The sequence below is a fragment of the Chaetodon auriga genome, chromosome 13 (assembly GCF_051107435.1).
Source record: "Chaetodon auriga isolate fChaAug3 chromosome 13, fChaAug3.hap1, whole genome shotgun sequence".
Classification (NCBI taxonomy): Eukaryota; Metazoa; Chordata; class Actinopteri; order Chaetodontiformes; family Chaetodontidae; genus Chaetodon; species Chaetodon auriga.
In genome coordinates, this window is record NC_135086.1 from 4,128,100 (window position 1) to 4,140,853 (window position 12,754).

Consider the following 12,754-nt stretch of genomic DNA (forward strand, 5'->3'; position numbering starts at 1 on the left):
TGTGGCGTCTGGCACGGCCAGTCACTCAACCAGACTAGTTTCTTTTGACGCCTGGTCCGACATGACGGGAGTAAAACGTTTCAAACTTTCTTTTTAAGACCCTTGAGTAACATTAGCGACAACTTTTCTCTGGCAAGCCATGAAACAGCTGCAACACGCACAAAGCTTATCAGGAAGGAGCCCTTTAACGGCTATTAAGCGAGCTTTGGACGGAGCATCTGTGATGCAGGTCGGAGATTTAGCTGAAGGCCCCTTGCGGGAGGGACGGACACCTGCTTTCAGCAGAGACGCTGGCCCCTGTCTCAACAGGTGGATTAAAACCCAGCACAGCCCAAGGAGAGGACAGCTCCGTTGTCCACCTGTGTGCCCCTTTTAACTGTGGGGTTCCTCACAGACGAAGTGACTTAAGTCATGGCTGCCTTTTCACTGACAAAAAAAAAAAAAAAGCCTCCATTGATTTTTGCCCTTTGAATTTCACAATGGATCATGCTGCTAATGAGTAAACCTTTCACTCTTGTTGCCTGCAGGCACCCACTAATCCTGAAGTTAGGCCCAACTGAAAGGCCCAATTTCCTTTTTAACTCTAATTTGAGCATTAGCTACACTTCATGTGCATAAAACACATGGCCGGGGTCTGGAGCAGTCAAACAACCTCCAATCTGGCTTTGGTTATATTCTGCTCTAATCGAAGTGCTATTAAATGCTTATAGTGTTGCACTGGATTTCAGAATTCTCTTTAGCTTTGCTTGTCTTTGCAGAGCTGGTAGTCTGCAAGCAACCTGTCCACTTATGGGGACACATGGTACTGTTGACCTGTCCATTTATTTTTAGAGCACCACCAGGGCCTCGGTGTCGAAGGTTCATCTGTCATCAGGCAGCGCAGAGCCACGGCTGCATGCCTCTCTGGTGTGCCTTACCCACCCAGAGATGTTTTGCTGTAGGTATGCATTTTACAATTACCCAGACTGGCTACATGCAGCCAGCAGCAGAGCACAATTTCTAATCCTTCTGTCCACAGAAACATGGATATACAGTGTGACTTATAAAAGCCAAAGACCTTTTCTTGGATCATAAGTCCTTTTGTTCCAGTCCTTTCCCTCCAGGAGGTGGGCTCCATTCAGCAATGCATGTAAAAACACATCATAATATGCTTCAGAATTATAAAAGATATTCTGGTGTTTAAAAATTAACACACATTGAGCAGTTTATCGGCTGTTTAGGCAATTTTTAGACTCACTATATTTAAATATGACGTGTTTCAGACCAGTTAAATAAATGTGTAAACTAAGTAAATAGTATTTCTGAGTATTTCCCAAGAGTGGACATGTGGACCTTCATGCTTACTGGAAATATATACAGGAAAAGTTAATCTGTCATCTTCATTTTCCTACATCAATATTTATAAAATCCTACTTTTTGCCCTAGTTTGATGCATTTTTAAATATTTTATAGGAAAGTATTTCTATTAATAAACATATATTGTTATCCTTATCCATGTTTTTCCTTTTCTTTGAATATTCTGATGAACTTTTCTGCCTTTTACAGGCTGGTAAAACCAGTTTGCATCCAGAGGAAACTGCCATCTGAGCAGCTCCAGGCTCTTAAAGCGTCGCGTCCCCTTTAAACGGTCCAGCTGAGCACAGTCAGGAAGTAGCGCAGTGAGCCCAGCGTCACCGACACGGTCACGTTTGTTTATTTTCATGTCTGCTGTCTGATCCGACATCTCTGGGTTTCCCGTGTTCGAGGAAACCAGAATCGGTCTCGAAGAGCCGAAGCCCTAGTTTCAGGTTGACGGTGTGACACTTGAGGAGCATGGCCGACGGTCCAGAGGCTGATGTGGACGAGCCGCCCAGTATGAATTTCCCCCCGCTCATCACTGTGTCTGATCTGCCCGGTGCCACCGCTGCAGGTAACCGTGGTGATTGATCCGTCCTGTCAGGGGAGCAGGTCTCCTCCGTGGACAGTGTGTGTGAGAGCACAGCGCGTTCAATAACAGGCATCCGCGAGCGTGACAGTAATGACAGGGGCGTGCGGTTGTTGAGAGTGACTCCAGGGTATTAAGGTGTGGCCTGTGGATTCAGTACACATCTCCAGCCCGTCTGGAAGTACAGAGGTATGAAACGGGTACGGTCCTGCCAACACTGCATCTGCATTCTGCTGTCACGGCCCACAAATGAGAGGGATGCATTTGGACACGAGGCTGGTCATGACAGCTCATATGCACGAATACCACAAGTGGTGGACACAATAATAGGAACACCTGCAGAATGAAAAGCAATTAAACCAGCTGTGCAGGAAGTACTCTGGCCTTTTGTTTAAGGAACAGTGCAAATATCCCACTGTATGATAAAATACAAGAAACGTCTGTCTGTAAGTGTGATCAGGCAAATGTACTTGTATGTAGTATTGAAAGTACTCAGTGTAGAAAAATGTCCCTGTGACTGTTCTACGATTATGTCATTAAATTACTATTACTCATGCAGTTATAAAGGCAGGATTTTACTGTTGTAGTCGGTCGAGGTGGAGCTCATTTAGAACTGATGATTAATTTCATTATGGATTAATCTGCTGCCTATTTTCTCTACTAATGGTTTGGTTTGTCAGGCAAAGAGAGGAGCAAAAACAGCAGATCTTCACATCCGACAAGCTGGAGCTTTGAACCGTTTTTAATGAAAACGGAATGAAATGGTCGTCAGAACAGTTGCAGTTGAAGCAGCGTATTTTATGAGCTCTGTGCATGTTTGGTATGCAAAAGTCTTAATTTGTAAAACAACTGAAGCTGTTAAACAGCTGCAGGGAAGTAAAAAGAACAATAGTTCCCTCTGAAGTGAAGTTCTGAGGACAGTACAGCCCTGCAGGAAAAGGCGTGTGTTAAGAGAGGTCTTGATCTGGTTCTATGGTGTTCTTGTTAGTGTCTGTGGCTCCCGCTCGGAGCCCAGGGGCCGCCAGCTGTCCACGAGACATTCAGGAGCCCCTCAGAAACGACAGAATTACAGACTCTACAGACTACAGACTCCCACATTTATCAGGGACGCACGGTCATGTACCAAAATGATAAGCAGCGAGGAAGCCGTTCTCCGACGCAAGAGTCTCAAATAAATGCTTGGAGATGTGTGCTGAAGGCGGGCTTCTTCTTTTTTTATGATTCATTACATAACAAGCTGCAGTTTGGCAGTTTATCACCTGTGTGTCCTCACCAGGCCGTAACCTCAAGGAATGGCTCCAGGAGCAGTTCTGCGACAAACCTCTGGAGCAGGACGACATGCGGCTCCACAACGCAGCCTACGTGGGAGACCTGGACACCCTGAGGAACCTGCTGCAGGAGGACAGCTTCAAACGGTGGGAAGGAGTAATGTCATTAAAACAATAAGATTTGATCTGATCGAATTGTAGGTGGACAGGCAAGACAGCGAGAGAGGCAGCAGGTAGATCACGGAAGGATTATGTTTCAGCTTCTCTGCTCTATGTCCTGCTTGAAGAGGCCGTGCAGTGTGTCAGACAGACGGAAGGGATTTTCATCCACCATGACATCAGCAGCAGCATGCCTGAACTTCTGACACAAAAATAATCTTTTGCACCATTTATGGTGTTGTTGTAGACCTTCAGAGTTAGTCTTCGGTGCAGTGGTCACCGTGTCCTCCATCCTGCTGCAGAACTGCCAGCTTTTGTCCAGAACGTTCATGTGTGGCGCTGAGTGGTTTGTGGTTTGCGTGCGGTGTGGGTTTCCTGAGTGGCAGGCTGAGAAACATGTTGTGCATTCAGTCTCTATCCCTGTTTTCATCTTGTCTTTTTTTCATGTAATTTCTTTGCTGTAAAGCACTTCGAGCTGCACGACACAGTCAGTGTCATACCGTCCACACAGGTGATGAAGCCGAGCCGTGCCGGAGCATCGTGGAGCGGCCGGCGATGCCACAGTGGTTGCATGCAGCGCTCATACTTGGTCCCAGTCTTCAAACCCAGTCCTTTATTACAGACTTGGGCCAGTTCGTCTCCGTCCTGCATGGTTTACATCATGCTGTTATTTCTATAAAATGCTTTTTACGTCACTGGGTTCCCCCTGCTCTGCGTATCCTGACTTGGCTGGGGCAGCAGTGTTGAAAGCAGTGCATTTTAGCAGGTTTAATTTGTGATTACAGCACAGCAGTAAAAATGTAAAAAATGGTTTAACTTTATTGTTTTTATATTTGTACAGTGTGCATGGATGTTTGTGTTTCTGCTTCACTTTCTTGCTGTCTATTTTGTATTTATGTAAATCACTTTGAACTGTTTTTGTACTGATTGTGCAACACAAATAAAACTGCAATAGAATAAGTGCAAATCCAATATGTTGGATGTGACTAGTGTCTGGGACACAGCTGCTGTAATAACCACTTTCCTCTCTTCGGGTTCCAGGCGGATCAATGAGAAGTCCGTGTGGTGTTGTGGCTGTCTGCCCTGCACCCCTCTGCGCATCGCCGCCACAGCAGGACACGCCGCCTGCGTGGCCTATCTGATTGGCCAGGGAGCCGAGGTGGACCTAGTGGATGTGAAAGGTCAAACGGCCCTCTACGTAGCTGTGGTCAACGGTCACCTGGAATGTGTCCGGATCCTCCTTGAGGCCGGAGCCGATCCCAACGGAAGTCGGCACCACCGCAGCACCCCGCTGTACCACGCCGCTCGGGTGGGAAGGCTGGACATACTGCAGGAGCTGATCAGGTGAGCTCAGACGGGATCAGTCTAAGACCTGGCTTTTCTCCTTCCTCCTCTCCCACCACTGAAAACTGATGGCAGGTCTTCCTGAGACAGGTGAAGCAGTCCATCTTTCAGCCTCATTTTTATCTGATATACATCACTTTTTTTTTTTTTTTTTTTTTTACAGTATTGGATTTATTTTGTGCTGATGCAGCAGATTGTCTAAGGGTCTGCATTTTGATCTGCTGCTAGCTTTGCGATGCAATGTGTGCCAGCGCTTCAAGCAGCAGTTGGGTTATTACCTGACTTATAAAAACGGCTTCTTTCATCTCTTCCAGAATGCACAAAAACACATCAGACATTCAATCACAGGGTCCCGCAGGTCAACAGCAGCAGCCCACGTGCGACAGCAGTCACACAGACACATGAATATTTGACGAGAGCAGACTGAGAATCCGCAGTTTTACCCTCAGATGTTTGATGCAGACACACACTTTTCTCTGCAGTTGGCCAGTGTGCAGTATGTGTTTTAACTGTCTCCATGGTCCCCTCTGTCCAGGTTCAATGCTGATGTAGATATGGACCACCAGCTGGGCCCCCGGCTCCTCCTAAGCGCTCGCACCCTCAACACTCTGGTGGTGTGTCCCCTCTACATCAGCGCCGCCTACCACCACCTCCACTGTTTCCGGCTGCTGCTCCAGGCCGGCGCTCAGCCCGATTTCAACTACACGGGGCCCGTCTGCCAAGAGGCCCTGACCCGCGGCCTGGCCTCCTGCCTGCTGGATGCTGTGCTGCGGCACGGGTGTGAGGTGGCCTTCATCCACCTGCTGCTGGACCACGGGGCCAACCCGGCCCTCGTGCCCTGGGACGAGTCGGAGCTGGAGGCTCCTAATCGGAGGAAGGTGGATCCGGAGGCGCTGAAGACCTTCCTGGAGGCGAGGAGTGAGTAAATCTGTGAATATGCAGGCATGAGTGAGGACAGATACACTGCTAACAGACTGTTGTTTAAGGGTTTTATACAGATTTACTCTTCATATGCACATTTTCTGCCTCTGCAGCAGTGACAGCTGTGGCCGGAGACATTTTGTTTTCCTCTTGTGCGCCTGCTCCGTTCTCTTGAACACGATCTCTCAGGAATTCGAAAGCTCACTTGCACTCAAGGGTGAACTACTTAGAATTTTGTTATCAAAGGTCAAAGGTCACTGTGACCACACAAAACAGCTTTTTTGGCATAACTCATTCATGTGCTAACTCTGACAAAATGTCACACAAATGTCTCACAGGATAAAATGATGTAGTGAAGACACTTTGTAGCCAAAAGGTCAAAGGTCAGCTTCACCGTGACATCACAATGTTCTGCAAGAACAGAAGGGCAGATTGTGAGCATATTTTACTTTGGATCAGATGAAACTGTGCTGATCTACAGATCTTCTGTGCTGCCGGGTTGAAGATGTGTGCGCAGCGTTCATGTTACAGTTTGTAGCTTCTCCGCAGCAACATCCATATTTGCGGCATTGTAGTCCACCACAAGCTCATTGTTTCTGCTGATACTGAGCTTCAGGTGGTTGTCGTTGCACCATCAGTCCTCTGTTCTCCTCTGTAAAAGTCGTCTCTAAGTGAAGACAGCGTGCACCCTGTTTTCATGCTTTGCCTGAATCTGTGGTGCTTTGTCTCCTCTCAGGATGCCCTCGCAGGCTGACACACCTGTGTCGCATCAGGATCCGCAGAGTGATGGGCAAACATCGTCTAAACCATATACCCTCGTTACCGCTACCACAACCCATCAAGAACTTCCTGCTTCACCAAAACTGACAACCATCCACCTTCTGTACTTCTGCAGAGCTCGTCCAACCCGAACCTCAGTCAGTCCCAAAGCCAGTCCCCAGGATGGAGCAGTTTGTCAACCCAGTTTGCTAATTGCTTATTATTTTCTAATAATAAACAATTAATTATAATTTTAAGATTTTGAAGAAGTTATAAGTTACAGAATACTCCTATCTTCCTATTACTGTTATAATGTAATGAAATGCTTCTTAACTTATCAGAGAAGCCTTAATATGTCCTGACATGTGGAAACTTAGTGTGCATCCTTAATGTTTGTCTTCCCAAAATGGCCGGGATGTTCTGGTCCTGCTTCAGTAGCACTTTTCAGCTGAACAACCACAGAGAGAATTAAGTTTGAAGCAATGATTTAGTCATGCCATGCGTTCGATGTCCTGCTCAGAGGCAGAGGTGCCAGATCTGGCTCCCTGAATTGCTCATTTATCTGTTTGATGTAAACTTTAGGCCTTTTACCAACTCTCAGCTGGAGTGAGTGCAGAGTGCAGCGACCCAGACCTGAGTGTCTACTGTCCATCGCTTCATTGTAAGTGATCATTAGTGTGAAGTGAAGGATAAAAAAGTGCCCTCGATTGTGTTTGTATTCTAATTCTGCTTCTTTTGACGTGTTAAGCTCTTTCATTTGGCTGACGATGTAAGGGCTGGACCGTGGGTTAGCAAACTGCTAACGCTGTCGTTCTGTGTTTACATTTCTTTTTTAGCCGTAAATCCTTTTTTAACCGTATGCCTTAACGTTTTGGAGTTTTGGAAAATGGCCTCAAAGATTGTTCACACCTAAAGTACGAATGATAAAATTCAAGTTGTTAAGGAGGAAAACTGAAGTTTAAAATGAGCAATTTATGGTCCTGGATCCAGTGGCGTGTCCAGACTTTTTGACTGCAGTGGTCTAAGGGGGACATGGACTTATTCAGGGAAGGCATGAAGTACGTGTACATGTACGTGCACACACACACACACACATACAGGCTGGAATAGCTTTAATTCAGCATTTCTCATATCTACTTTAATCCCTAACGTGACAAGATCTTATGGTTTCTTACATTCCTGTGGTTCATTTTAAAATTTTTCTTGCATTGCATTCATTTAGCTGACACTTTTATCCAAAGTGACTCATAATAAGTGCATTTAAAACACTATAGAAGATAAATAGTCCCTACCAATCACAACACAGTGGAGTGGCACCACGCAAAAATAACGTAAAGCTTCCATACTTTATTGTTTTAGTCCTCAAAAAGAAATTGTACCTCCAAAAATAGGTTACAAAAGAAAACAATGCACATTCAGGTCCCGCCTCTGACTGGGCTGATAGCCAATCATACTTTAGGATAACAGAATGGCACTTGGGGTGGCCAGTGCCACCCCAGACCCCCCCCCCCCCTTCTGGACACGCCCCTGCCTGGATCTCAACTGAAACACTGGAAGCAGGAGAATCGTTTAAAGGTTGGGCCTAATTACTGAAGTGCATAAAGTAAAGTAAGACTTTGTAGAAAATGCTCTGTTTAAGTATATTTAAGAGTACTCTGTCTGTGAATGAAATGTATTTATGATGAATAGTAATTACCCAAACAACAGCCTTCTGTGTGAGTCATTTCACTTATTGTCTACCGTGCACATCAACATGAAAAACCAGTGCGTTTTGGTTTGTGTGTCCCGTCTTAATTTGCATACAGTAAATGTACAATAATTCTATATTCTCTCCTGTATGTTTTTCATCATCTAATCCTACACAGGAGGGCTTCCACGCCACCAGAAAGCTTCAAAAGTAAGATCATTTTCCATGCTTCCTGTTCTGTTAGCCATCTCCTTCAGTGACCTTGAGAGAATTATTCCTTCTGCTTTCCTCACAACCCCTTCCAACATCTGTTCTGGTCCAAATTATCTGAGCCAATGCCATGGACAGAATCTCTGGAGTTTAGGTTTGGTTAAATCTAATGAAAGGAAATCACCCTTCTGTCAATATCAGAGCTGCACAGCCCGCAAATGGTGTGGGCTTTTGATCCAGAACAGCTTCAGCACACTATTAGTTCATCAGCTCTTAGGGGAAATTCCCTTCATATACAATACATTATCTTTTTAACCCAGCAGCCGTAATGTGCTGCACACTAAACCGATCACTCACCTGATTGATCTCCAGTCTCTTTCTTTTCATACGTGGACGCCTGCAGCCTTGTTGTTGTCTAATTCTCCCTCTCGTCTTGGGATTCGTGATGTCCTCCAGAGGTATGGTGATAGAGTGCTGCACAGAGACGTTGTTGTTGTTGTTGTTGTTGTTGTTGTGAAGCTGATAAATGACTCAAAATGTCATGATGTTTGAGAAAACCACAATTTGGTGAAAACCCAACTGGCCCCATGGAAAATGCAGAGCCTGGGAACTCCATGTGGAAGCGACAGGGAGCACAAGGGCCAGGGGAGAAGAGGGCTCTCGATCCAAAAAGCCCCGGTCAAGACTGGAGACGACGGGCTGGGCTGGTCTCTGGAAAAGCCTTTAGTGCAATTAAAGATTTCCTGCGAACATGCCTCTGAAACAGCGTCCAGGCTCCCATTGGACAGATAAATTCTCTGATAAACGAATGAGGCTTGATCATTAATTTATTTTTAAAAATTTGTGACAATTAAATGCTAACGATGCAAAATGTAACTGAATACATTTACTCAAGTGCTGTACTTCAGTACAAATTCAAAGTACTTGTATTTGAGCATTTCCATTTTATGCAACTTCATACTTCCGCTCCACATCTCAGAGGCTAATGTTGTTCTTTTTACTCCACGACATTTGTCTGACAGCTTTAGTTACTTTTCAGATAACGGTTTTTCAAACTCTTTCTGGCCAGTGAAAACCACGTATCTTCACATTTGGCGACTCTGAATTTGAATTTTTCTGATAAACTGAAGGATGAAGTGAAATTCTCCTTCTTATTAAGCTTAATAAACTCTTAAAAAGCCTCTTGGCTGAGCTGGAAAATGTATCTTCACAGAGCTCAAAACAGCCTGTTTCTCTGAGCTCATGAAAAGCTGATTTTTTAGAGATGCTCGGTTCTCACAGGAAACAAACAGATGATCTTGTAGAGTATGATGCATTGCTGGAACCAGCAGTATATAAAGTAATTCAAATCTCAAACATCCACAGCAGTAAAATGCAGAATGCACATTAATGCAGCAGTGATATTTATCCAAAAACACCAGATTTAATAGTAAAACACTGACAGACACTCCTTTACTGCAAAATGAAGACTTTGACTTTTTAAAAGAAATTTTGCTGATAATACACACAGGAGCTTTAACATGCCTTGTACTTTCAGTGTAGTATTTTCACAGTACTTTTACTTCAGTAAAGGATTTGAATACTTCTTTAACCTGTGCTTGGAAGTGATAAGCTTATATGCATGCTTGTGCACAAAAATGCACCACTGTCACATGAGGTCTCTAGATGGCACTGTCTTCCTTTCAAGCATGGCGGACGTCTCGACGTCGCCCAGTGTCTCTCTGTCCTCTTTCTCTCCCATCTCTGCCTTTGTCTCTCATTCCCTCCTTTACCTCCTCTCCTTTTCTCCCTCTCCATCTATCCTCTGTGAGCCTCTTCTGAGTCTGCTGCAGAGGATTCAGCTGTGGACCTCAGCATGTGTCCTCAAGAGCCTCATCCTTTCAGAACTCAAGTCTTTCATTAACAGAACTCACACACACACACACACACACACACACACACACACACAGATGCAGAATGAGCCCCTTTGCACCAGTGCAGAGTGAAGCAGAGATTGGACAGTTTGGTAAACCGCTATCTTCCTGTGGGGAGTTTCCATTGCGAGAGGCTTCTCTTTCAAGTCAAACTTATTTTATGTTACAGTTTATTTAAGAAGGCACCCCGCTCGGTTCAGCATGGATGGATTCATTAGACAAGAGATTTACTCCAAAGTGAAATTTCAAACCGACCCTTGAAGAACAAATGAACACACATTACACTCACTCTTCTTTTGAAGGCTAAATGCTTAACATCAGGAAATTATATTTTATTGGTGACTGCTTAGTCCATAAAAAACTTCAAATCATGATCAGCATTAACAGTATTTAAACACTAAAGCGATTTTCTTTGGTCATGCTGTTGCAACAAAAGAGAAACAGAGATGGTAAACGGTTTATTCCTTCAGAAAATCACTGCGAGCCTGGAAAAGCTGAATGATGTTGTTCATTCCTGAGTTTATTTGCGCCGCAAACTGCAATCAAAATCTCAGCAGCCTCTGCTAATATCACCGCAGTGTTCCGCTTCAACTGGGGACCAGCATGCAAGGAGATGTTAAAAGCAGCGCAGCTCGCTTCATGAGGCGACCGCAGCTTTTAGACATGGATTAAAGCTTGTTTCCATGGATCTGGTGTTTTCATATAAAATGCTGTTGGCGTGTGTGTGCACATGAATACGTTAGTGGTGTTTGCTTAACAAATACAGACCCTGTTTGTGTGACGGAGAGAGAGTGAGATCTGTTTGGCTGGATCAAAACTCACCTGTAAGTTGTTAAGTAGCTCCACCACAATCACTCTGTATCTGCCTCTTTATCAGGAGGCCTGCTCTCCTGCACTTGCACTGGCGAGTCGCCTGTTGTTGGTAATTGCCACGCGCTTTAATTCGAATGATCTCATTCCTCAGGCGCTCCGGAACTCTTAGTTTCCTCCAATGACCACATCACTGTGTGTTTACTGCTGCCACACACACACACGCACACATGCACACAGGTATTCTGACCCAGTGCGGTCCAGAGCCATTGATTTTAAGCTTCAACACACAGCCAGAGCAGCGAAATCTATCAGAACGTAATGCAGTTTTAACGTGACTCACGGCGATGACATGAAAATGAGTTTGTCGTTCAATGGGCCAAGAAAAACGGCCTTTTTCCGTCCGTTTCAGCTCCCATCAGGGCCTGGGTCTGAAAGTATTGATCATTTTTCATGTTTGGGTCATACCGTAACACAGCACATGTGGATTACAACTGCAAGTCCGGAAGCACTTTTCCTCTATTAAGGCCGTCTTGCTCTATAAACTACTCAGTCAGTGTTTAGCACAACACACACAGGGAATTCCTTCAGCTTTATTGATATAATTAAGGAGTATATGGTTGGAAATATTGAAAGAATCTTAACGTATAAAAGCGTGTTTTAATTAGAAACCTCAGAGGGGCTAAATGAGTCTTAATTTGACTGTTTTCCAAAGGAGCCCCGGTAGTTGTGAAATGTGGCAAGAGCAGGAAGGATGTAAAGCGATTGCTTCTGTAATTACTGTCACAGTCTGTAACTTGGCTCTTACAGCAAACTTAATTAGTTCCCTCTCATTTGTTTGTTTGACTATTGCATGTCTTGCTTTTCTCCGACGGTCTGACGTTCAAGAACAATGACGCCGTGGAATCTGAGAGGACAAGTTGTAGCTGGTGTAAAGTTTCAGGGGTGTCTTGTACAGAAAAATGACATATCGCATTAAGCTAATATTAGCCGTATTCATTCGCAGTGATGTTGGGAAATGAGTTGATTGATTGTCTGATTGTGTTCTTGCTGCTCTGTTCGAGTACTTTACTTTAGGTATTGAGGCTTCATGAAGCTTGAGGAAAAATGTGGCCTAGCATTGGCCTGTTAGCACTGTCATTGTGAGCATGCTAGCATGCTGATACTAGCTCTAAACACAGTACAGTCTTGTAGAACTGCTAGCACGGCTGCAGACTGTGTAAAATAAGCTGCGTGTTCAGTGTTAGCATTAATAAGTTTTCATGTCAGTCTTCACTCTTTTGTCTGAAGATCTAAACGCAAGACTGTCTGCGTCTCCAGCACTGAAAAACAGTGACGTGATGAACCTGCTAGCGATCTAAATGCTGTTTTCTATGTTCAAGTGAAAAGAGAAACTGACTGATTGTTGCACATGTCAAAACAGAAAGTTTAGGAACAGTCTTTTTATAATCAGTCCTGACATTATGCTGTGTATCTGAGTTTGTGAGCCCAGGGATTAGCAAATGGCAGCATGACAATGTCCATTACAGCAAACTACCCATGTTTAATTACTTCCGTAGAGCTGGACTGCTCATGGGAAGGATTTTCCGCCACTGAGAAGATCTCGCGGTTACGAGTGGGAGGGGGTGTCTTGGATGGGGAACAAAGCTGTAGAGCTGTCGTGGACGGTAGGGTTGGAGGCCTGTGGGCCCCCTCCTCTTCTTCCTCCTTCTTGTCCCCCTCAAAAAAACGAATCAGGAACCATTGGGCAGCTTCCCAA

The 12,754-nt window shown here is 44.8% G+C and overlaps 1 protein-coding gene across 1 annotated transcript; it reads left to right on the forward strand.

Moving 5' to 3' along the window:
• The first annotated feature begins 1,631 nt into the window (after positions 1–1,631).
• On the forward strand, positions 1,632–8,197 carry asb1 (ankyrin repeat and SOCS box containing 1). The gene is made up of 5 exons (XM_076747744.1): positions 1,632–1,909; positions 3,201–3,339; positions 4,393–4,695; positions 5,231–5,613; positions 6,353–8,197. Exons 1-5 carry the CDS (start codon positions 1,813–1,815, stop codon positions 6,481–6,483), a joined length of 1,053 nt encoding a protein of 350 aa, XP_076603859.1. The 5' UTR covers positions 1,632–1,812; the 3' UTR covers positions 6,484–8,197.
• Positions 8,198–12,754: the final 4,557 nt, after the last annotated feature.